This window comes from Heterobasidion irregulare (genome assembly GCF_000320585.1).
Source record: "Heterobasidion irregulare TC 32-1 unplaced genomic scaffold scaffold_01, whole genome shotgun sequence".
Taxonomy (NCBI): Eukaryota; Fungi; Basidiomycota; class Agaricomycetes; order Russulales; family Bondarzewiaceae; genus Heterobasidion; species Heterobasidion irregulare.
In genome coordinates this window covers 3201679-3224091 of record NW_009258197.1, presented here as the reverse complement: position 1 = coordinate 3224091, position 22413 = coordinate 3201679, and the positions used below count along the sequence as shown (strand labels likewise).

The 22413-nt window shown below is 50.3% G+C and overlaps 8 protein-coding genes across 8 annotated transcripts; 4 read left to right on the top strand and 4 right to left on the bottom strand.

The window, feature by feature from the left end:
* Nucleotides 1-376: 376 nt before the first annotated feature.
* Nucleotides 377-1718, top strand: HETIRDRAFT_167279 (uncharacterized protein; the record flags this gene model as incomplete). Its single annotated transcript, XM_009543277.1, has 5 exons — nucleotides 377-385; nucleotides 440-538; nucleotides 597-641; nucleotides 698-754; nucleotides 810-1718. 5 exons carry the CDS (start codon nucleotides 377-379, stop codon nucleotides 1716-1718), a joined length of 1119 nt encoding a protein of 372 aa, XP_009541572.1.
* A 566-nt stretch (nucleotides 1719-2284) lies between these two features.
* On the bottom strand, nucleotides 2285-2897 carry HETIRDRAFT_167278 (uncharacterized protein; the record flags this gene model as incomplete). Its single annotated transcript, XM_009543276.1, has 5 exons — nucleotides 2285-2437; nucleotides 2504-2597; nucleotides 2655-2726; nucleotides 2808-2811; nucleotides 2849-2897. The coding sequence occupies 5 exons, from the start codon at nucleotides 2895-2897 to the stop codon at nucleotides 2285-2287; spliced, it is 372 nt and encodes a 123-aa protein (XP_009541571.1).
* A 242-nt stretch (nucleotides 2898-3139) lies between these two features.
* HETIRDRAFT_167277 (peroxisome biogenesis factor Pex10) lies at nucleotides 3140-4311 on the top strand (the record flags this gene model as incomplete). The annotated part of the gene is made up of 5 exons (XM_009543275.1): nucleotides 3140-3236; nucleotides 3296-3376; nucleotides 3436-3713; nucleotides 3769-4194; nucleotides 4246-4311. 5 exons carry the CDS (start codon nucleotides 3140-3142, stop codon nucleotides 4309-4311), a joined length of 948 nt encoding a protein of 315 aa, XP_009541570.1.
* A 42-nt stretch (nucleotides 4312-4353) lies between these two features.
* On the bottom strand, nucleotides 4354-5115 carry HETIRDRAFT_378861 (uncharacterized protein). Its single transcript, XM_009543274.1, has 5 exons — nucleotides 5016-5115; nucleotides 4925-4951; nucleotides 4805-4867; nucleotides 4545-4626; nucleotides 4354-4486 (listed from the first exon to the last, which is right to left on the bottom strand). The coding sequence occupies exons 1-5, from the start codon at nucleotides 5052-5054 to the stop codon at nucleotides 4434-4436; spliced, it is 264 nt and encodes an 87-aa protein (XP_009541569.1). The 5' UTR covers nucleotides 5055-5115; the 3' UTR covers nucleotides 4354-4433.
* A 148-nt stretch (nucleotides 5116-5263) lies between these two features.
* HETIRDRAFT_457162 (uncharacterized protein) lies at nucleotides 5264-16793 on the top strand (the record flags this gene model as incomplete). The annotated part of the gene is made up of 20 exons (XM_009543273.1): nucleotides 5264-5269; nucleotides 5326-5569; nucleotides 5620-6184; nucleotides 6238-6322; nucleotides 6378-6457; nucleotides 6528-6607; nucleotides 6664-6677; nucleotides 6727-6772; nucleotides 6825-8225; nucleotides 8282-8357; nucleotides 8413-8763; nucleotides 8826-9281; nucleotides 9331-11218; nucleotides 11270-11976; nucleotides 12030-14431; nucleotides 14488-15543; nucleotides 15593-15756; nucleotides 15806-15998; nucleotides 16054-16335; nucleotides 16391-16793. 20 exons carry the CDS (start codon nucleotides 5264-5266, stop codon nucleotides 16645-16647), a joined length of 10353 nt encoding a protein of 3450 aa, XP_009541568.1. The 3' UTR covers nucleotides 16648-16793.
* Nucleotides 16794-16852: 59 nt separating this feature from the next.
* On the bottom strand, nucleotides 16853-19616 carry HETIRDRAFT_469912 (uncharacterized protein). The gene is made up of 4 exons (XM_009543272.1): nucleotides 18373-19616; nucleotides 18213-18308; nucleotides 17582-18160; nucleotides 16853-17522 (listed from the first exon to the last, which is right to left on the bottom strand). Exons 1-4 carry the CDS (start codon nucleotides 19606-19608, stop codon nucleotides 17019-17021), a joined length of 2415 nt encoding a protein of 804 aa, XP_009541567.1. The 5' UTR covers nucleotides 19609-19616; the 3' UTR covers nucleotides 16853-17018.
* Nucleotides 19617-19828: 212 nt separating this feature from the next.
* HETIRDRAFT_378853 (uncharacterized protein) lies at nucleotides 19829-21139 on the top strand (the record flags this gene model as incomplete). Its single annotated transcript, XM_009543271.1, has 7 exons — nucleotides 19829-19966; nucleotides 20017-20029; nucleotides 20086-20114; nucleotides 20165-20590; nucleotides 20643-20858; nucleotides 20925-20997; nucleotides 21057-21139. Coding segments are annotated over exons 1-7 (855 nt in total), but the record flags the coding sequence as incomplete, so codon positions are not given.
* Nucleotides 21140-21148: 9 nt separating this feature from the next.
* HETIRDRAFT_407253 (uncharacterized protein) lies at nucleotides 21149-21994 on the bottom strand. Its single transcript, XM_009543270.1, has 2 exons — nucleotides 21767-21994; nucleotides 21149-21671 (listed from the first exon to the last, which is right to left on the bottom strand). The coding sequence occupies exon 2, from the start codon at nucleotides 21531-21533 to the stop codon at nucleotides 21225-21227; it is 309 nt and encodes a 102-aa protein (XP_009541565.1). The 5' UTR covers nucleotides 21534-21671; nucleotides 21767-21994; the 3' UTR covers nucleotides 21149-21224.
* Nucleotides 21995-22413: the final 419 nt, after the last annotated feature.

The following is a 22413-nucleotide window of genomic DNA, read 5'->3' as shown; positions in this document are numbered from 1 at the left end:
TCTGATTTTGTTGTAGTATGTTTTATGCACACCATAATACCTCCCTCGCAGCGTGAACAGTATCAATCCTCGGCTCACATCTACTCTAGGCTTAGATCCACATATCCTCTTGTTGTATGTTCTCGCAAGCTTTAAAATCTAATATAGTCCTCGACCCCTAAAAAGGCAATTACAGGACCGATAAGATCATCTTTCTGTGCGCGGCATCAGCATGCATCAAAGGCATGCCTGCCTGTTCCACATATGACTCAGTTCTGTGGAAGTCGGACGTGATGTTCCGTATCTTTCCACAGAAGGGACTAAGGTGTGTTGCACACGTGTTGAATGGTAGATATAGGTTTCGTTGAAGCCTCTTCCCCCATTTCGCCTCGCCAACATGCAATCGGTAGGATCTTTTCGACTGCCCCTTGAGTGTGGTTGACTGACTTTCACGATGAAGTCACAGCAATACACCCGTCATCAACTCCGCACCTCCCTCGACCATAACGAATCGATGGCCTTTGTCAAGCATCCACGAGTACATAGTCAAGCTGGCTCTGTGAGTACTTCGTCCGCGAATCCCATCCTCTTCTCGCCGAATCTGATTAAACAAGCAGATATCTAGCCAATTTTCAACCAGCTCCACTCTGGTCGACGTTGCGGTAGGCAGCATTGGTATGTCGTCGTCGATTTATACTGATCAACATTTTTGATCTAGGAGACTCCTGAGTCGCCGGGTGATGAGCATGTCATGATGCAACTGGATTATATACTCGTTCGTTTTTCCCAATCTCATCAGGTTGGATGATCTCTGACGCCTTCCGATACAGCCTGTGTGGGAATACCCCGGGAACTACATTCCATCTACCCCGTCTTCCATACTTCTTCCCGAACCTTCGACAACATCCCCTACGCCTTGTTCTTCTTCCCACCATCTTGTCTCCTCTGTCTCCACACGGGGATCTCGGTTATGGCTCCATCGACGCCGACGCCTGGCTACCGATAACCAGACCACGACCGCATCGAATACGCGCTCATCCTTCCTCACCTCTCTCTTGCACTCTCGCTGGCCGAAGTCGGAACTCGAGGATCCCATTTTTGGTCAGACAACGCCCCGTGCACTGTCTCCACATCGACAGCACTTTCATGACGAGCATGATCGAGATCTTCTGCCACCAGTGAGGGAGCGGCCGCCGTCGACTCTCTCAGCTCCGAGGAGTATTCTGACTCGCGTGGACTCGCGCGATAAGAGGTCTGTTAGATCTTTCAAAGGATCCGTCAAGTTCGTGGAGAAGCCAAAGTTGTGGGAATACGAGGAGTATTATGGAGATTATGGTTTTGATAACGAGCGGCAGAACCGGTGGAATGTTGGGCAGGTCAAGGATGACGTCGATGAGGCGGATTCGGTGATGACCCTTCCTCCATCCACAGCGCGGAGCAGGGCCAGGAGCGAATCAATCTTGCGGAGGTTCATCGGGTCGTCGGGAAAATCACACGCGCGCGGGCACGGCAAAGGGAAGAAAGTACAGGGTATAGGGGAGAAGCTGGTCATTTCGGGGCCAATGCCGCTTGTCAAGGCAGCGTCTATGCGAGATCTGAAGCAGTCGAGCGATCCGGATCGGAAGGGGAATGTCAAGGAGAAGGGCACGAATATGGCTTCAGGCGCGGGCGCTACGAAGAAAGGCAACAAGTTAAGGACATTCTGGGGAAGGTTGTACTGTGGTATGGGCGTAGCTTAGCGGTGTGGATTCGAGGTGTCGAATTGTGGAAGGGTGAGTAGCTCCTTTCCGTCATCGGCTTATAAACCTCTTGACGCTTCTCAGTTTCTTTCATAGAAGTATCATCACTAACTCGCTTGAGTTTTTTTGTCATAGAAATTCCGGTACGGACTTTTCTAGGCAGAGCACTAGCATCTCGTCCGCGCGAACTGTGCGTCTATGTTATGCATGCTGTCCTGCAGGTCGGTTGACGACAAAGGACGTGCTTTCTAATATGCGTGTACCGCACGCACCACTTTGGCAGCTTCGCTAAGCCCGGCAGGTTGCAATATTGTGATATGCATCTTTCGAAGACCTCAGTGTTTTACATGTCATCTTTGTATACCCACATATCTTTATACACAATGTCTTATATCTTCGTACTCCTTATCATTTTTTTGTGGTCCAGATCACACGACGTCTGAGCACAAACTGTGATGGGGATCATGACTCGGGCGGAAAAGCTGCGGACATGTGTGCGCGACATGCACTACAAGGGAGTTTTCTGTGCATACACAGGGGGGCGAGGTAAAGGGTAGTCTTGTCAATCACGGTTGACGCGAGCTTAGTCTCTGACGCTCAGCTTCCCATCGCGCGCGCATCTGCGACGCGCCCTCAGCGCGTGCACGAACCATCATCGGGAGCATTTGGAGACGGGCAGATTCAAGGTGAGGTGGGAGGACAGCGTCATTACGTATGACCTGGAAGGAAATGAGTCGAGGTTAGTGGAAATAGGTGGGGATAATTAAATAGGCGTCAGCACATACAGAGCCGACAGCAAGGAAAAAAGAGAATGTTGCTGCGCTGCTGAGCATATATTGAGAGAGCGTGGCCATAGCGCCACGAGGGCCTGCGCCGCCTCTATGTCACGTTTGGCAAGTCAACAAGACAGTCATTTATATTGAACGGTGAGCGTACCTGAGGATACTATAAGACCCGAAGATGAAGCCGATCGTGAGGCCTACGCCGCTGCCCATTAAGGCTCCCATCCTGTAGAAGGAGACCAGTATTCATAGAACAGTATCGCATGTTGAGAAGATTGCTGCGTACTTCACTAAAACATGAAGGCGTGTCAATAGCTGAAAGCAAGAGATTGGGAGATTGAAACATACGTTTCTCCCATACAGAGGGTTCACTTCGTCGTGGACCTGGATGTGCCATCGTTATTTAGAGATGAAGGAAATCCAGAGGAAAGGAATTGCAACCCTAACCTCAACTCACACTATACTCGCACTGACTTACACACTACTTACACACGTCGATCAGGCGGACCAGCGGCGACAACTTACGGATTTCTCAACCAGGACGTATGGATTCCTTCAGTCGGGTGCCCATCTTTCCTGCGGCACAACAAGCTCAGATTAGTGAGTGATAACACGGAATGTTGTCCCCTTGTTGAGTGAATGCATAAGAAATGGACAGTTCGGGCTCACCAGAGAGATTTGATCCATGTCTCATCCTTGAAGGAGCAGACAGAAAGTATACTCCGAGCACTACTAGGTGTGCAAATTGTACTTGGAACTTTCTAAATACCTATTGAATGTCACCGTCTTTGACAGGATCGCGTTGGCTCACTCGGTATGATAAGGAAGTTGAGCTGCTTGTCAAGATCACATATCAGGCGCTGACCACTGGCCGTGGTACGTTCCTTCATCTCTGTGCATGTTATTGTAAATAAACTATCTGAATATACCAATAGCTGTTCAATCTCTTGGGGAGGAGTATACTGATATATGGCCGCATCCCGGTCGCATACGCGTACCTTATATCCGAGCAACACTCGTTCTGCTACCAACCCTACCAGCGTACATCCTAGCACGCATGGCAGCAATGCTCCCTTCTACGAATGGACGCTTGAGGGGTATTGTGAAGGACATGACGAATGTGCTCGAGGTCCTAATGGAAATCAATCTTGCATTTTTCTACTTGCGGGGTACATATTACGATTTGATCAAGAGAGGGCTAGGCATGCGGCATGTGAGCATCTGTTCCTCGCTTTACCATGGGCAATGGTGTTCAAGAGTTTGTGGAGATTTCAGCGATACCAGAAGACCCCCATACAAGGCCGCCAACGTACTCACTACTCGGGGTGCTGATTCTGGTCAGATTGCTTTACCGAGGGATCAACGTCCTCCGTACCCATTCCTCAAAACACGCACCAGTTGACTTGGTCCCCAACAGCTCCAGCGGCTCTGAAGCTGTATACTCGGTCGACAACAACCCGCACATTGATGCACGCCCGATATCTTCACTTCTGGACACGGTCGAGGCAGATTCTGCTACCACACTCTCCGCAGAAGAAGATAAGCTAACTGTTATAGACATGAAAGCTATACCGCAGGAGATTCGGGCAGGACGCACTTGTACGCTTTGCCTTGAGGAGCGAACAGCAAGCTGTGCGACGGAATGCGGGCATCTGTTTTGTTGGACTTGTATTTATGGATGGGGGAGGGAAAAGGTGAGCGCTTTCCAATATCAACTGCTTGGTCTCTGATCGATATCGCAATAGTCAGAGTGCCCGCTTTGCAGGCAGTCGTTGGACTTAACGCGGCTACTACCCGTCTATAACTTGTAAGATATGTAGTTTGATGGCGACAAGTACCTCCCATCAGAGATCGAGAAAAAATGTCATTGTAGGATCCCAAATTATACAGTGGAACAGAGTCAATTTTACACAAGGGCAAAGAAAGTGAAGACCTATACAACTTGCTGAATTAGCGTGATATTGTCTCCTTTCAACATGATGCGTCCTGCAGATGCCAAACAATCTTGTAAGTAGATGAAGATTTTCCAAGATATGATGCTTACCTAGCTCCCGCCTTGGTTTAGCTTCTTTGACAAACACCTCGGCAGCCTCATCTATGACGATGTTCATGAATTCATCAAAACCCTAATGAAAGCAACAAAATGTCAGCGAACCGATGTTATGAAGGCCAGGATAACATGGTAAAATAATGGCATCAGTGTATGAGAGAGCAGATCGATGCGAAGAATGTAGACGGTCATCGCAACTTGAGGGCGAGACAAGTTCAACAACGGATGGGCTTGAACAAAAACAAGACACGCACAATGATTCTGCCTTCTATACGCATCTCGATATTGTCGTACAGCCAGACAACGACTTTAGCCCTCTATGAGCAAGGAATCAAACATGTAGATTGGGCACATGAGAAAGATGAACGGCGTACTTGTTGCAAGTTTTTGAAGATTACATTCTGAGTGGCGAGTTATTGTCATTAGTACGCCTTGAGATAGACACAGGGAAGCTATCTAGCTCACGATGGGTTGTACCATCACACGTTGTTGACGTCCCGACATCTTGAGCGAACTGAACTTGTATGTACGGGAAGGATATGTTGATGGACGCTTTTTGCAGGTCGGATCGCTCTGAGGGGAAGACTCACCAACTTAACGCTACTACTAAAGGCGATATGACGTTAGGGTTAGGGTTATCTCAATCGGGAGATTCAGTCGAGCAACGCGTTCAACGGACGCGTCCTTACATACCACACTGCCAAAGCGTCACCATGGAGGTATGTCAGATTTCTCACTGGCTTTTCAACTGATTTAACGGAGTATTACTTTACAGGCCTTGGCAGGTAATTCGTCTACCGCTGCGGCGGTGACTTTCATTACCTTCGTTCAAGACCTCAAACGAAAGACCAAGACATGGGGGCCAATGATTGAACTCTGCGCTTCGGGCGAAAAGACCCTTGAACGCTTTCGATACCAGTTCCCCGATGATTGGCTATACAGCGACCAGCTTCGTGGAGAATGGAGTGCATACAACGAGATCTTGAAGAGGAAGAATGATTCGATTCAAGAGCAGCTTGGTGCGTAGCCTCTGGATATGAATGTATTTTGATTTTGATTTTGAATTCAGCGGGGCTACAGTTGAAGATTGTTGCGGAAGACAAAATTGTGGAGAACAAGATCAATGATATCCTGACGGAGTGGGAACAGACGCGCCCTGTGCAAGGCAACATGCGTGCCGATACCGCCATGAATACCATCAATGTATTCGAAGGCAAGCTGAACCGCGTGCAAGAAGAGTACGATCTCGTCTGTCGTGCCAAAGAGGCTCTCGATCTCGAGCTTACCCGTCACACCCGCTTGGAGCCTGTGTTCGAGGAGCTCCGGGACCTCAAGGCCGTCTGGACAGCATTATCAGGGATTTGGAGCCAGATTAGCGAGCTGCGCGAGCTCACCTGGGCGACGGTGCAGCCGAGGAAGTTGAGACAACATATCGATGGACTGTTGAGCAGCACCAAGGATATGCCAACACGGATGAGGCAGTATGCCGCCTTTGAATACGTGCAGGATGTTCTGCGGGGGCTGTTAAAGTCGAATGCACTCATTGGGGAGATGAAGAGCGAAGCTCTGAAGGACAGACACTGGAAACAGTTGTTCAAGTCGCTGAGGATGCCATCCCAGCCTAGTCTGACGTTGTGAGTCGAGTTTTCTTATGTGGTACTAGCTTGTCCTCATTCATGTCCTGCAGAATGACACTGGGGAATGTCTATGATTTGGATTTGAAGAAGAATGAGAGCTTGATCAAGGAAGTCATCGTACAAGCTCAAGGAGAGGTAACGAGCGTCTATGGGATCCATCCTTACTTGCTTCTGATTTCTCTAACTTCAGATGGCTCTTGAGGAGTACATTAAACAAGTGAAGGAGATTTGGACCAACTATACCCTAGATCTTGTCAATTATCAGAATAAGTGTCGCCTTATTCGGCAAGTATCATTCAGTCTGTGTCGTCAGAGAGATCAAACTGACGCATTCATGCAGAGGCTGGGATGATCTTTTTAATAAATGTGGCGAAAATTTGAACTCGCTTGTCGCAATGAAGTTGTCGCCATATTATAAAGGTGAGTCTACTGGTATTCTTGCCATCGTGGTGAGACTGATCACCTTCTATTTCTAGTATTCGAGGAGGAGGTATGGACTGTGATATCGTTATGGAATTCTTGCTCATGTTCTTCCTCAGGCTAGCTCTTGGGAGGAAAAACTCAACCGCATTCATGTCCTCTTCGGTATGTGTTTTTCTTTTATGGCCAGGCTTCTTCTGAAGTGAGTCGACTGCAGATGTCTGGATCGATGTCCAACGGCAGTGGGTCTACCTGGAGGGTATCTTCTCGGGCAGTGCCGATATCAAGCATCTCCTCCCCGTTGAAAGCGCTCGGTTCCAGAACATCAATACCGAGTTTCTGACTGTCATGAAGAAGGTCTACAAATCGCCATTTGTCGTCGATGTCATGAACATTCCCGGTATCCAGAAGAGCCTCGAACGCCTTGCCGACCTCCTTAACAAGATACAGAAAGCGCTCGGAGAGTACCTTGAGCGCGAACGTGCATCGTTCCCTCGCTTCTACTTTGTCGGTGACGAGGATTTGCTCGAAATTATAGGAAACAGCAAGGATATCTTGCGTATCATGAAGCATCTCAAGAAGATGTTTGCTGGTATCTCCACCATCATGCTGGACGAGGAATTAACGCAGATTCAGGGCATGGCGTCGCGAGAGGGCGAGGAAGTTGTGTTCAGGGAGCCGATTCTGCTCAAGGACTTCCCGAAAATCAATGACTGGCTAGCCAAGATCGAGTCGTCGATGAGAGTATCCTTGGCACAGCTCCTGTGCGATGCTGTGGACGAGCTTCAAACCTTCTATGGTAATGGTGCTACTTTGCCTATGGACAGGTTCATCGAATGGGTGGAGAAATTCCCCGCTCAGCTTGTCACGCTTGCGATCCAGGTAGCATGGACTGCCTCTATCGAAGCTTCGTTTGAAGCTATCAACTCACTTGAAGGTCCGCTTGACACCATCCGTCAAAGCCTCGACCTTCTTGCAGATGTAGTTCTCACGGAATTGAGCTCCGTCACCCGCCGGAAATGCGAGCACCTCATCACCGAGCTTGTGCATCAGCGTGATGTTACCCGCCAGCTCATTCAGCAGAAGGCAACCGACAACAAGGCGTTCTCCTGGCTTTACCAGATGAGGTTCTACTTAGACCGCATGGCCGAAAATCCTTTGGACTGCCTTGCCATCCGCGTCGCCGACGCGTCCTTCCCTTATGGATGGGAGTACCTCGGAGTGACAGATCGCCTCGTGCAGACACCCCTTACAGATCGCTGCTATCTGACACTCACTCAAGCACTAGATAATCAACTGGGCGGTGCGCCGTTCGGGCCTGCAGGGACAGGCAAAACTGAGTCTGTCAAAGCGCTCGGAGTACAACTTGGACGATTCGTGCTCGTCTTCTGTTGCGATGAAACATTTGATTTCCAGGCGATGGGGCGCATATTCGTGGGGCTCTGTCAAGTTGGCGCATGGGGATGTTTCGACGAGTTCAATCGATTGGAAGAAAGAATTTTGAGTGCGGTCAGTCAGCAAGTACAAAGCATTCAGCAGGGGCTAGCGGCATTGGTGAAGAACCCGAACACGGAGATCGAGCTGGTTGGAAAAAGTTTGAAGATCAACAAGAACATCGGTATACATCTTTTTCAATATCAGACTGTTCTCGAATGCTGATTTTCGCATTCTCAGGTATATTCATCACCACCAACCCGAACTACGCTGGCCGCTCTCAGTTGCCACCTAACTTGACCAAGCTCTTCAGGCCGTGAGTTTCTGATGCATCTACATGGAGGGATGTGAAATCTGACCTTACGATCAAGTATGGCTATGACTCGTCCTGATCGCGAGCTCATTGCTCAGGTCATGTTATTCTCACAAGGTTTCCGTACCGCGGAGTCCCTGGCCTCAAAGATCGTACCCTTCTTCAACCTTTGTGATGAACAGCTATCACCTCAACCCCACTATGACTTCGGTCTGCGTGCTTTGAAGGCAGTCCTCGCTAGTGCTGGTATTCTGAAGCGTGAGCGCCTGCAAGCGGTTCGTGACTCTGGAGAAGCTGCGGATGTTGGAGGACTCTCGGATACCATCTCAGAACAAGTTATTTTAATCCAAAGCGTTACAGAAACCATTGTGCCGAAGTTGGTGGCTGACGACGTACCACTCTTAACAAGGTTCGTCGACTTCAAACACTATTCTATAAATTCATTGATCTCATTTTTATCCGATACATCAGTCTTCTGGCTGACGTATTTCCGGGCACTGATTATGTCCCAGTTAATCTCGACGCTTTGCGCGAACAGATTGGGAAGGTCTGCGAAGAACGTCGTCTCGTTCAAGGCGAGCGCTGGGTATCAAAAATCTTGCAACTGTATCAGATCCAGAAGATCCAGCACGGTCTCATGATGGTTGGATCATCGGGAAGTGGGAAGACAAATGCGTGGCAAGTACTCTTGGCTGCGTTGGAGCGTCTGGACGGTGTTGAAGGAGTCGCATATGTCATTGACCCCAAGGCGATGCATAAGGATGCTTTGTACGGGACGCTCGATCAAACGACGCGCGAATGGAACGATGGACTTTTCACGCACGTTCTGCGAAAGATCGTAGATGATGTCCGTGGCGAAAGCGGGAAGAGGCATTGGATCATTTTCGATGGTGATGTCGATCCCGAGTGGGTGGAAAACTTGAACAGGTGTGTTTCTAGCTTCATACCCAAACACCATCCTTAACATGTTTGCTAGTGTGTTGGACGACAATAAGCTCCTGACGCTGCCCAACGGCGAGCGACTTAATCTCCCTTCGAATGTCCGCATTATGTTCGAGGTCGAGCACCTCCGCTACGCGACTCTTGCTACCGTCAGTCGGTGTGGTATGATCTGGTTCAGCGAGGACATCGTGGAACCTTCCATGGTCTACCGCCAGTATCTTGACACCTTGGGTTCTGTCCCTCTTGATGCCGAAGATGACGACGCACTGGACATCCCTGGGCGGCGCGCAGACGATGCGAACTCTGACGCCATCAGTGCAAATATTATCACTCAGAAGCAAGTGGCCGGTATCCTTGAGCGATACTTCTCTGAGGGCGAGCTTGTCAGTATTGCACTAGAATATGCATCATCCATTGAGCACATTATGGACTTCACTACGACTCGCGCCCTCAACACTCTATTCTCCCTCCTCAACAAAACCGCCCGGAACATCCTCGAGTATAATGTCCAGCATTCCGACTTCCCGCTGCCTCCTGAGCCGCTCGAACAATACGTTAGCAAGCGACTTCTGATCAGCATCATATGGGCTTTCTCTGGTGATGCTAAGCTGGACTTGCGGGCAGAATTAGGCGATTTTCTCAGCAAGCAGACAGGGATCGACCTGCCTCCACTGGGCCCTGGAAGTTCACTCCTTGATTTCGATGTTCAGGTCGCGAACGGTGAATGGTCTGCTTGGGCAGCCAGGGTCCCGCAGATCGAAATCGAAGCTCAGGCCGTCACCGCCTCTGACGTAGTTGTTCCCACAATGGATACCGTTCGACATGAAGAAGTCCTTTATTCGTGGCTCTCAGAACACAAACCTCTTATGCTCTGTGGTCCTCCCGGTTCCGGCAAGACGATGACTCTGTTCAGTGCTCTTCGAAAACTTCCCGATATGGAAGTCGTAGGTCTGAACTTCTCCAGCGCGACGACTCCGGAGTTGATACTGAAGACCTTTGAGCAATATTGTGAGTATCGGAAAACTCCTAACGGCGTCATCCTGGCTCCTGTACAGCTGGGCCGATGGCTTGTCGTTTTCTGCGATGAGATCAACCTACCGGCCGCTGATAAGTACGGAACGCAGCGAGTTATCTCGTTCATCCGACAATTGGTCGAATCGGGCGGTTACTGGCGGACCTCCGACATGTCTTGGGTCAAAATGGAGCGCATTCAGTTCGTCGGTGCTTGTAATCCCCCAACGGATCCTGGCCGTGTCCCTCTCAGTCATAGATTTTTGCGACATGCGCCGTTGGTCATGGTTGACTATCCTGGCGAGGTATCGCTCAAACAGATCTACGGCACATACAATCGCGGAATTCTTAAGGTGGTTCCCAATCTGCGTACATACGCTGAACCCCTTACAGACGCCATGGTCGCGTTCTACCTGGCCTCGCAAAAACGCTTCACAACAGATATCCAGGCACACTACGTTTATAGTCCTCGTGAGCTGACACGCTGGGTCCGTGGTATCTACGAAGCCATCCGTCCGCTAGAAGTGCTCTCTGTGGAAGGCCTCGTTCGTGTTTGGGCACACGAAGCACTCCGCCTATTCCAAGATCGTCTAGTTGCAGAGGACGAGAGGCAGTGGACTGGCGACAACATTGATAACACTGCATTGGAGCATTTCCCTACGATCAACAGGGATGAGGCTCTCGCAAGGCCTATCTTATTCTCCAATTGGACTTCAAAGAACTATATTCCTGTGGATCGCGAGGTGCTACGTGAATATACCAAAGCCCGTCTACGCGTCTTTTACGAAGAAGAGTTAGATGTACCCCTCGTGCTTTTCAATGATGTCCTCGACCATGTCTTGCGAATCGATCGTGTTTTCCGTCAAATCCAAGGGCATCTCTTACTGATTGGTGTCAGTGGCAGTGGGAAGGTGAGGTTTGATTATCTTTCCAAATGAATCCAACTGATCTCTGTCTCTTAGACAACCCTATCTCGTTTCGTGGCATGGATGAACGGCCTCAGCATCTTCCAGATCAAGGTATCGAACAAGTATACAGGCGACGACTTTGACGAGGATCTGCGTACTGTTCTCCGACGTGCAGGCACCAAGGGAGAAAAAGTCTGTTTCATCATGGACGAGTCAAACGTCCTTGACTCTGGTTTCCTTGAGAGGATGAATACGCTCCTCGCCAATGCTGAAGTTCCTGGATTGTTTGAAGGCGACGAACACTCGGCCCTGATGACGGCCTGCAAGGAAGGCTCTCAACGGGATGGTTTGATGCTGGACTCGCATGAGGAACTTTATCGTTGGTTCACACAGCAAGTCGCCAAGAATCTACATGTTGTATTCACCATGAATCCGCCAGAGAATGGGCTCGCTTCCCGTGCAGCGACATCACCCGCTTTATTCAATCGCTGTGTCCTTGACTGGTTCGGTGACTGGTCCGACCAAGCCTTCTATCAAGTTGGCATGGAGTTCACACACACCTTAGACCTTGATCTATCTTCTTACCAGCCTCCTGCCATGTTCCCTATTGCGTATCGCGAGCTATCCATGCCACCGATCCACCGCACAGCGGTCGTCAACGCCCTTGTACATGTTCATATGTCTTTGTATCAGATCAATCTGCGACTCAGCCGGAGACAAGGCCGCTACAATTATGTGACCCCTCGTCATTATCTAGATTTGTGAGTCCCCATCCACTCATACTATCGCCTAGCCCTGAACTTCGATGACATAGCATCAATCATTATGTCCGTCTCTACAATGAGAAGCGCGACGAACTGGAAGAGCAGCAACGGCATCTTCACGTTGGGCTTGATAAGCTTCGCGATACCGTCACACAAGTCGAGGAGCTTCGGAAAAGTCTTGCCATCAAACGTACTCAGCTCGAGGCCAAGAATGCAGAGGCAAATGAAAAACTCAAACAAATGGTTTCTGACCAGCAGGAAGCCGAGCAGAAGAAGGCTGCCTCCATCGAGATTCAAGCCGCACTCGTGAAACAAGATAAGCATATTGAACAGCGTCGTTCGATCGTCATGGCGGACTTGGCCGATGCTGAACCGGCTGTCCTCGACGCTCAAGCAGCAGTCAGCAGCATCAAACGGCAACAACTCCAGGAAGTGCGGACGATGGCAAATCCTCCAGAGGCGGTCAAATTGGCCATGGAATCTGTTTGTACGATCTTGGGCCACAAGATTGACAGCTGGCGTACTGTTCAGGGCATTATCCGCCGCGACGACTTCATCCTCAGGATCGTTAACTTCGACACGACGAACCAAATGACCAAGCAACTACGGGAGGTGATGAAAAAAGACTTTCTTAGCCGGCCTTCGTTCAACTTTGAGACTGTGCAACATGCCAGTAAAGCTTGCGGACCTCTTGTCAAATGGGTGCTTGCGCAGGTCCGCTTTTCAGAAATCTTGGACAAGGTCGAACCACTGCGCAATGAGGTGCAGTCACTGGAGACTCAGGCGGAGCAGACTAAGCAACAGGCTGCAACAATCATCACAATGATCTCAGAGCTAGAAGCCTCGATCACGAAGTACAAGGAAGAATATGCATTTCTCATTAGCCAAACCCAGGCGATCAAGACCGAAATGGACCGCGTTCAAGGCAAGGTCGACCGCAGCATGAAGCTCCTGGAAAGCTTATCCTCGGAAAGAGCTCGTTGGGAGTCTGGCAGCCGAACTTTCGACGCGGAGATGAGTACTATTGTCGGCGATGTGTTATTGTCGGCGGCCTTCTTGGCGTATGGCGGATTCTTCGACCAGCATTATCGTGAAGTCATGTGGCAGGAATGGATGAATCATCTGGTTGAAGCGAATATCAAGTTCAAGCCGGAGCTCTCTTTCACCGAATACCTCTCGACTGCTGACGACCGTCTCAGTTGGCAATCGAAGGGATTGCCCTCCGACAACTTGTGCACAGAGAATGCGATTATGATGAGGCGATTTAGCCGCTACCCGTTAATCATTGATCCTACGGGTCAAGCCACTACGTTCTTACTAAACGAGTACAAGTTTCGCAAGATTACTGTAACAAGTTTCCTCGACGAAGCCTTCCTCAAGGTCCTGGAGAGTGCCCTCCGATTCGGGAACCCATTACTGATTCAGGATGTGGAGCATCTTGATCCAATTCTCAATGCTGTGTTAAACAAGGAGATTCGCCGGACTGGTGGCCGTGTTCTCATCCGTCTCGGAAGTCAAGATATCGACTTCTCTCCGTCTTTCACAATGTTCCTATCTACTAGGGATCCCTCCGTTGAGTTCTCGCCGGACATCTGCAGTCGTGTAACCTTCGTCAACTTCACCATGACTCGCAGCAGCTTGCAAAGCCAGTCCTTGGATCAGGTCTTGAAGGTCGAGAGGCCAGATACAGAGCAGAAACGAACAGATCTCATGAAGGTTCAGGGCGAGTTCCGTGTGCGTTTGCGGACGCTCGAGAAACTCTTATTGCAGGCTCTCAATGAGTCTTCAGGAAATATACTCGACGACGATAAGGTCATTGATACACTGGAGACTTTGAAGCGCGAAGCAGCGGAGATCACTCGGAAGGTAGAGGAAACCGACCTCGTCATGAGAGAAGTCGAACAAGTCACTGCTGAATATCTACCCTTAGCACAAGCGTGTAGCTCCGTCTTCTTCATCCTGGAGCAACTGAACTTAGTCAACCACTTCTATCAATTCTCATTGCGCTTTTTCCTCGATATCTTCGACTATGTGCTTCATCATAACCCCAATCTCCACGGCATCACTGATTATAGCGCCCGCCTCGATATTCTTTTGAAAGATCTCTTTCTCGTTGTTTACAGACGGACGTCTCGGGCACTTCTCCATCGCGACCACGTTATGCTTGCGGTACTTCTGGCCCAGGTCAAGCTCCGCGGTATGGAAGAGATCTCGGACGAACTAGAATTCTTGCTGGAGAGTGGGAACGGAGCCGTCACCGTTGGAGGCCAAGCGGGCGCGAAAATTGCGGTTTTGACTTCCGATCAACAGCAACGCCTCGATACTTATGCCAAACAGTCCCTCTTCAAGCCTGTTCAGGCACACATCCTGGAGCATGAAAGTGACTGGATTCCTTTCCTAGAGTCAGGCAACCCTGAGCTTTCTGTGCCTTCACCATGGAACCCTAGCACTCGTAAGTTTACATTTATCGGTATCTGTTTGTCTGTTTCTAATCTCATTGCTCGACAGCTGCCGTTGAATCGATTCGTTCATTATTGATCATCAAATGTTTGCGTCCTGACCGCCTATTGCAAGCTACCGCCGCTTTTGTGAAGGTTGTCTTCGAAACCGACATCTCCGTCGAGTCTGCTTATGACCTTGCCGCCATGGTCGCCAATGAAGTACCAGCTCAGACACCATTAGCACTAGTCTCTGTAGCTGGATACGATGCAAGCTACCGGATCGACAATCTCGTGTCCAACACCCAGACACGGTGCTCTTCTGTCGCGATGGGTTCACAAGAAGGATTTGCGCTAGCCGACCAAGCCATAGGCGTGGCATCGCGCCAAGGCACATGGGTCTTACTCAAGAATGTTCATCTTGCTCCACAATGGCTTGGACAGCTGGAGAAGAAATTGCAGACCCTCAATGCCCATCGCAACTTCCGCCTATTCCTTACCATGGAGGCTAACCCCTCCATCCCCGTCAATATACTTCGTCAGTCCCGTGTCATTATGAATGAACCTCCACCAGGTATCAAGGCAAACCTTCTCGATTCATTGCGCAGTATTACCTCTGCACGTCTGTCCCAGGGTCCTGTGGAGAAGGTCCGCTTATACTTCTTGCTTGCCTGGTTCCATGCGGTTGTCCAGGAACGTCTTCGATATGTCCCTCTCGGGTGGAGCAAATCCTATGACTTCAATGACTCGGACATGGCAGCAGCATTTACCACGATAGATGCTTGGCTGCACTCTATTGCCAAGGGGCGTGCGAACGTCGACCCGGAACAGATCCCTTGGGACGCCCTCCGAACACTCATCAAGCAATCCGTTTACGGAGGACGTGTTGATAGCGACTTCGATCAGAAAATCATTGATGCTTTCGTGGATGGGTTATTCACCTCTGCAGCTTATAACGTCGATTTCAACCTTGTCCCTAAAATCAATGGTACAGAGGTCCTGACTGCGCCGGAAGGGACGAAATTGGATCACTTTTTATCTTGGGTCAAGGGTCTACCAGAGCGTGAACCACCGTCATGGTTAAGCCTGCCGCCAACCGCTGAGCGAGTGATCGCTGTTGCACAAGGTATGCATATCACGGGTTTGCTTTGGAAAAATATTGATGAGCGTTGCAGGCAACGAGTTACTGGGAAAATTACGCAAGATGAGGACTTTGACTGACGATGATGATGACACCGCCTCTACTGCGGGACCTTCCAAGGGGCAAACGTCACAGCAGCCGGCCTGGATGCGAGCACTTCTTGAACGTTGCCGTGAATGGCTCACACAGCTGCCTTCTGTGAGGACCTCAGTTCCATATAAAATCATGTCTGACCTCTTTTTTGTAGACCTTCAATGTTCTACAAAAGCAATCAGGGGACAACTCGGATCCCTTGTATCGTCTGTTCTCTCGCGAGGGGAGTATTGGCCAAAAATTGCTCAATCAAGTCCGCAAGGATCTTATCGATGTAGTCAAGGTTTGTGGAGGCGAGCTGAAGCAGACTAACCATCTGCGAACGCTAATGAGTTCGCTGACGAAAGGCAAGAACTTCAATGGATCATTTCCTCTCGTGGACTGACTTCATTCTTTCATTAGGTACTATTCCTGATCACTGGCGGCGATACAAAGTAAAGAAGACGATGTCCGTGTCGGAGTGGATACCCGATCTAGGCCTCCGACTCGCCCAGCTGGACAATCTTGCGACTCTGGACAACTTGTCTAATGTCGAGATATGGCTTGGTGGGCTGTTCTTCCCAGAAGCCTATATCACCGCGACTAGGCAGGCAGTTGCCCACCGCAAGAAGTGGAGTCTGGAGACCTTGCATATGCGGCTGGACATTGAACGGGTCAACGATCCCAGCGCGTTCATTGTGGATGGTAAGCCAATTGCGAATGCATCTTCTACATGATTCTGACGCATATCATCGTTTAGGCCTTGCTCTGGAGGGCGCTTCGTGGATTGAAGAACAGCTCGTGCTCAATGATGGTGAATCTGTTCGCTTGAACCCTTCCCAGATCCGCTGGATCCAGGACGATGACTCTGATGTCGAAAAGGAGAAGTTCGTAAACTTGCCAGTATATCTCAACAACGATCGCAGCGACGTTCTCTTCACGGTTGACCTTCCATTCGATAATAGCGCAGGATCGTTAGTGGCTACGCGGGCGGTGTGCCTCACAGCAGGTGGCTAGATGTCTAGAGCAGTTAGTTCTGATGGACATTCTTGATGGATAATTTACTTAGTTTACCCTCGTTTACCCTCGTTTTTTTTGGATACTATACATGTATTTCACGACTTGCGATGATCTCTAATGAATTCAAAACTTCGTTTTCACTTAATGGGCGATTGCCCAAAGCTACCTCGACTTTTGAGCGTCAGGCATTCCAAATGTCATTCGAGATCGCAAGATCCACCGCGAGGCAGGTTTTATCAGGTCCCTATGATAGCTATTGGACATGGAGAAGATTGGGATTATGAGTTCTTGCGAGAGCATCACCTGCAAAATCGCGCCGTATACTGTGCCGTATACTCATACATTACCATAGACCAAAGAAGTTAATTTCACTCGCTCTCCTCACTATCATAGTCTTCCTCCGCCTCGTCGTCGATGAAACCATTCAACCTCGGCATGCCATCCTCCCCCTCCTCCTCCTCCTCATCTTCCTCCTCCTCCTCCTCATCGTCATCGTCGTCGTCGTCGTCTTCACTATCCAGCTCTTCGGCCTCGCTGTCTCCACCTAACTCAACATCCTCGATGCTCCCCGCGTCACTGCCTTCTTCCACTTCGACATCCATGCCGCCTTCCTCCCCGTCCTCGTCTGAACTCTCCCCTTCGACGTACCGCCTCGGCTCCCTCCCAGTGCCGCTGCGACCGTTTCCGTTTTGTTTACCCGTTCCCGCTTGCGATGACGCGGCGAGAGGTGCTGGTGCCGCTGACGACCGAAGCTCAATCTGTTGCAGGACCATGTCGAGCCGTCCAGAAAGAGAGAGCAGGGAGTCCTGTAGCGTCAGCCTAGTAGTCAGGGTAGCATGCAAGCCCGACAGGCGGGCGACTAAATCTGGCATCTGAAACATAGTAACGTTATGAGTTCTTCTGGTGGAGAGTTCAAATCAATAAGACTTACAGTCATCAGATGGCCACTATGCACCACTAATACGGTCTTGATCCACCTCACAAGCCCCGCGCCTCGTTGGCTCCCGGCTCCCGCCCCGCCACCCTTCCCTGCACCGGCACCCTTCCCCCTTCCAAGCCTCTCCGTACACGCAGTGAGCAGCGACACCGCGAGCTGCGGCGGCAGCCGCCGAACGGTGTTCATGATGAGGCTCGTGTCCGTGTGCGAGAGGCACATCTCCAACAGGCGCATATCGGACGAATGCAGTGCCTGTATGAGCGTGCGCGTCAGCGTAATCGACGACATTGCGGACCCAGCCACCGGCCGCCGTCTCCGCGCGCGCGACGAATGCGTATCTTCTTCATCGCCGTCATTGTCAGAAGGGGGGTCGGAGTCATTGGTACGGGCAGGCACGGCACCAGGCTCGAGGGCCGTCAGGCGCTGGCCAAGGCTCAGTTCGGCGAGGTCGACGTCGAGGACACCGTCTATGTCGCGCAGAGCGAGATCATCTGTGGCAGCATCCTGCCCGAGGTCGTTGCCGGAGCGCACAGCGAGGTTGGATGATTCGGCGTAACGTTTGTTGGGAGCGCCCTGGAACGATTGGTCGATAAGTATGGACTAGTATGATGTAATACAAACTCACAGGAATGTTGTCTCCTTCGCTGATTAGATTTGCACCGGCATCTTTGTGTACGATATTGATGTCTGGTATAAAGTTTCCAGAAGCATCCAAATATTGCTACAACACAGATTGAATGTTTTGTTGGTCGTCGATCATGCAAAAGATCCAAATTTCCACTTACAACGATGTCAAAGAAGGGCCTCACGCCACCTACTAGCCATGCAACTTGTATACTGTCCTCTACATCGTGAACAAAGGATACTCCAGTGACCTCAATTGGTGAGCTGGTCTGTTTCGAAGAGATGGTCACGATTGACACTGGATTGAGTGTTCGTACTCTCTGCTTCGATTTCTTCTGTGGGGTTGCGCTCGCCAGGTCAGAGGCCAAAGAATATACAGAGATTTTGCCAGAAGCGGATAGAACGAGGAGATTGGGATGTGACGATGCTGGAGAGAAAGAAATCTGGCGCGCATCTGAGTCCAAAGAAATCGACGCCACTAGCTTTCCTTCCAGCGCGGAGTCGTCGGGGACGTCCCAGAGATAGACGTGCCGATCAGCTTCCGCCATAGATGCAAAGCGCGTAGAGGGCTGAGACTCAGAACCTGCCCATTGTAAAGATGTAACATTGGAAGCATGGCCAATGAAGGATGCACGCTCTTTCGGTTTCGCAAATTCGGAGACGGGATAAGCATCCTGAGAGGTCGACAGTAGACGAATGCTGTGATGCGCAAGAAGTAGATCAACTGAGCCCGGTTCGGGACCGCCACGGACACTCATGGACGTGCATGGCATCCGTTCCTCGTTCTTCCAGCTGAAGATATGCTCTCCTTTCCGGGCGTCCCAGAAGCGTAGGGAGCTATCTCCGCCCGAAGTCCATAAGGAGGCTGTCTTTTGATGTGTGGAGGTAGAGATGGATAGGATTGACGAGGTGCTAGAGGGATGTGAAAGTGTGCGGACAACTCGTCCGTGGGAAGGGTCGAAAATGAGGAGAGAACCATTGGATAGACCCAAGGTGACGACCTCAGTCGTGTTGGAGAGCGGGTCGGTCGCACTCACCTGTGCGACGCTGTTCCTTTTTTTCCGCTTCTTTTTTGGGGATGCATCCTCCTCTTCCTCTACGGCTACTGGGTCCTTCGCAAGGTCGAACTGCGCCCAGGAAAGTGCAGTCACATGTGCAGATTCAACGACATGCTCTGCAACGCTCTGCCCCGTGGTGGTATTGTGTACGCGTAGTCTGTGCTTGTCTACTGAGAGGGAGAGAGATGCGAAGAGGTGCCCCTTTGGCGAGAAGGAAGACAGAGTAGTGAAGGAGGAAGCATCTTCGACCATGGGCTGGGAGAGTGCCGAGGACGATGCTGGTCGAGCACGCGAAGGTGCGGTGCGACTTTTTTTTGATTTTTGAGTTGGAGGAGCCATGGATAAGTCTCTGAGAGGGATGAGACCATGAGGAGAAGAGAGAGGATGAAGAGCTCACTGGATGCTCTTTGTGCTGTAGCCGACTCGCGACTGCCAAATTTTGTGCAACTTTCTCGCTGAGCTCTCCTCGGCCAATGCCGTCTTGCCGTGCCCGGCATCGCCACGTACGTATAGAGTACAACAACAGTCCGATCTCATCTTCTCCTCCCAACCTCCACCAGTTCCCGCCCCCTTGTTCCATCTCTGACTACGCTCCTCTCTCAATTATTTATTCTTTCACATCGCTCTTCACGATTCGAGTATTTGTTGTACACTATAACCCAGCATTGAACAGACAGACATCATGAATTATATCCAGGTGTGTACTACCTTCGTCCCTACTATTCACCCGCCTGACGTCGGGTTAAGCTTGAGAAACTAGGCATGTATCATCAACTGCATCATATTGTTCGGCTTGATGGAACTGGTATTGATCAGGTGAAGGGACATATGCCACTGTATACAAGGTTGGTCGTGTCTTCTAGGCATCCCAGCCTGTTACTCATTATCACGACAGGGTCGATCACGCACGACAAACGAGATCGTAGCGTTGAAGGAAATCCATCTCGATGCGGAAGAAGGCACCCCTTCGACAGCCATCCGCGAAATCTCCTTGATGAAGGAGCTCAAACATGTCAACATAGTCCGCCTGCACGATGTGATCCACACTGAAACCAAACTCGTGCTCATTTTCGAATACTGCGAGCGCGATCTGAAGAAGTACATGGACGCCAATGGGGATCGAGGCGCGCTGGACCCAGTGACAGTCCGCAGCTTCATGTACCAACTCTTGATGGGTACCGCTTTCTGCCACGAAAACAGGGTTTTGCATCGCGATCTAAAGCCGCAAAACTTGCTAATCAATAGAAAGGGGGAGCTGAAGCTGGGTGACTTTGGTCTTGCACGGGCATTCGGTGTGCCTGTTAACACGTTCTCGAACGAGGTATATTCAGTTATCTCTACATTTCCAAATGGATTTCTCACGGGCTGGGAAGGTCGTCACCCTTTGGTACCGCGCTCCGGACGTTCTTTTGGGCTCAAGGACCTACAGCACTTCTATCGATGTTTGGTCGTGCGGCTGTATATTCGCTGAGATGATCTCAGGAGTCCCTCTCTTTCGAGGTCGGGATAACAATGACCAACTCCTCCATATTATGAGAATTATCGGAACGCCAGACGACAGAACAGTCCGGAAGATGGCTGCAGAGTCGGTTAGTTAGGTTCCTCAAATCTACACGAGATAATGATGCTATTGAGGCTAAATCTCTCAGCCCGAGATCCAAGTGAAGCAGTGGCCAAGATATCCTAAAATTCCTTTCCAGCAAGTCCTTCCGAAAGCATCCCTCCAAGGTGATTGTCATTCAACGTATGTGTACCTTCGTCAAATTAATAGTGTATCATGGAACTAGCCATCGACCTCCTCGAACGCCTCCTCCAATTCGACCCTGCCAAGCGCATCACAGCGCAAGAGGCCCTTCAACACCCCTACTTTACAGCCTCTGCCATTGCCAACGTCGTCCCCGCGACTGTTCCTTTCCCACTCAACCCACAACAAAACGCCATGCCCCCGCCTCCATTCAACTACCCCCACCACTCGGCGCACGGGCAGCCCAACCCCGTATTCTCGAACTCACACATGGGCCACATGCAGTCACAGACACAAGGTCCCGCTCAAGCAGCGCAGGCGATGGCACAGGTTCAAGCGCAGGCGCAGGGGGCTTATGGACAGTACCCACCAGGGTATGGGAACCGGTGACCTGTCGCCCAATATTGAGCCTCATGAACACTTGTCCGAGCCGCTGCCGTACTGATCGCAGTCGGTTTTGCGCGCATCCCCCCGTAATTGTCCCACTCCGGTCGTTTTGTCCTACTACTTGAAATTCCATGTTTCGGAATGTTTTTTGGGTCCCATCGTGGACACTGTTGCATGTGTTTCTTCCATTGTTCACCGTTACACTATAGATGATAACTCACTCATTGTTCATTTTTTTTCCAACGACACCAAATAGTTGTTGCGTCGCCTAGTGAGTCCTCCACCAAGCATGGAATTGAACGCTACCAGACTCAATATGCTGTTTTCTATCCAAAAAACTTGATTCAAACAATCTGATGCGGCTAGAGTTGCGGATTCAACAGATTCTCACAGTTGTTAGCATTGTTGGGGAGATTGTGAAGCATCCGCTGCGAAATTCCGTTGTGACTAAATCCCATCATTCTCTTCGTCTTCACGGTCTCCTGTCCTCCTGCACCCCGTATCCCTGAACGCCCCTCAAAGCTTGGCTGTGATGTAGGCACATGCTCGACACTTATCCGTTTTGTCCCAAGGTCGTAATGCGGTTTCCTTCTTTATTGTGCACGGTGATCACTGCCGCCACGGGAATTTCGCGACTGCGCACGTCAAGAGTTGTCCTGAGCCTTCAGACGCCAGGACTGAGATCCAATTTCCGTAATCTAATTTGTATGTCGAGCATCTCTTTGACTAATTGATCGCAGAAACAGCCACCAAAGCAGCGGCAGTAGCACCCTCACCGACTTGTACCCTGCCACATGCGCTTCAACGTTTTGTATATATAAGGGCCTACTTCGACCAACCAAATATTTCGAAACTCCTCACCATGGTGAAATCTCTTCTGAAAGTCCGTCGGGGAACAGCTCCCAAATCATCACACACACGTTCGTCCAGTACATTGAGGAGCTCATGAGGAACAATAGCATCCCCGGTCTTGCATTGGCAGTCGTTGATAATACTGAGAAGGCTGAGCTCGG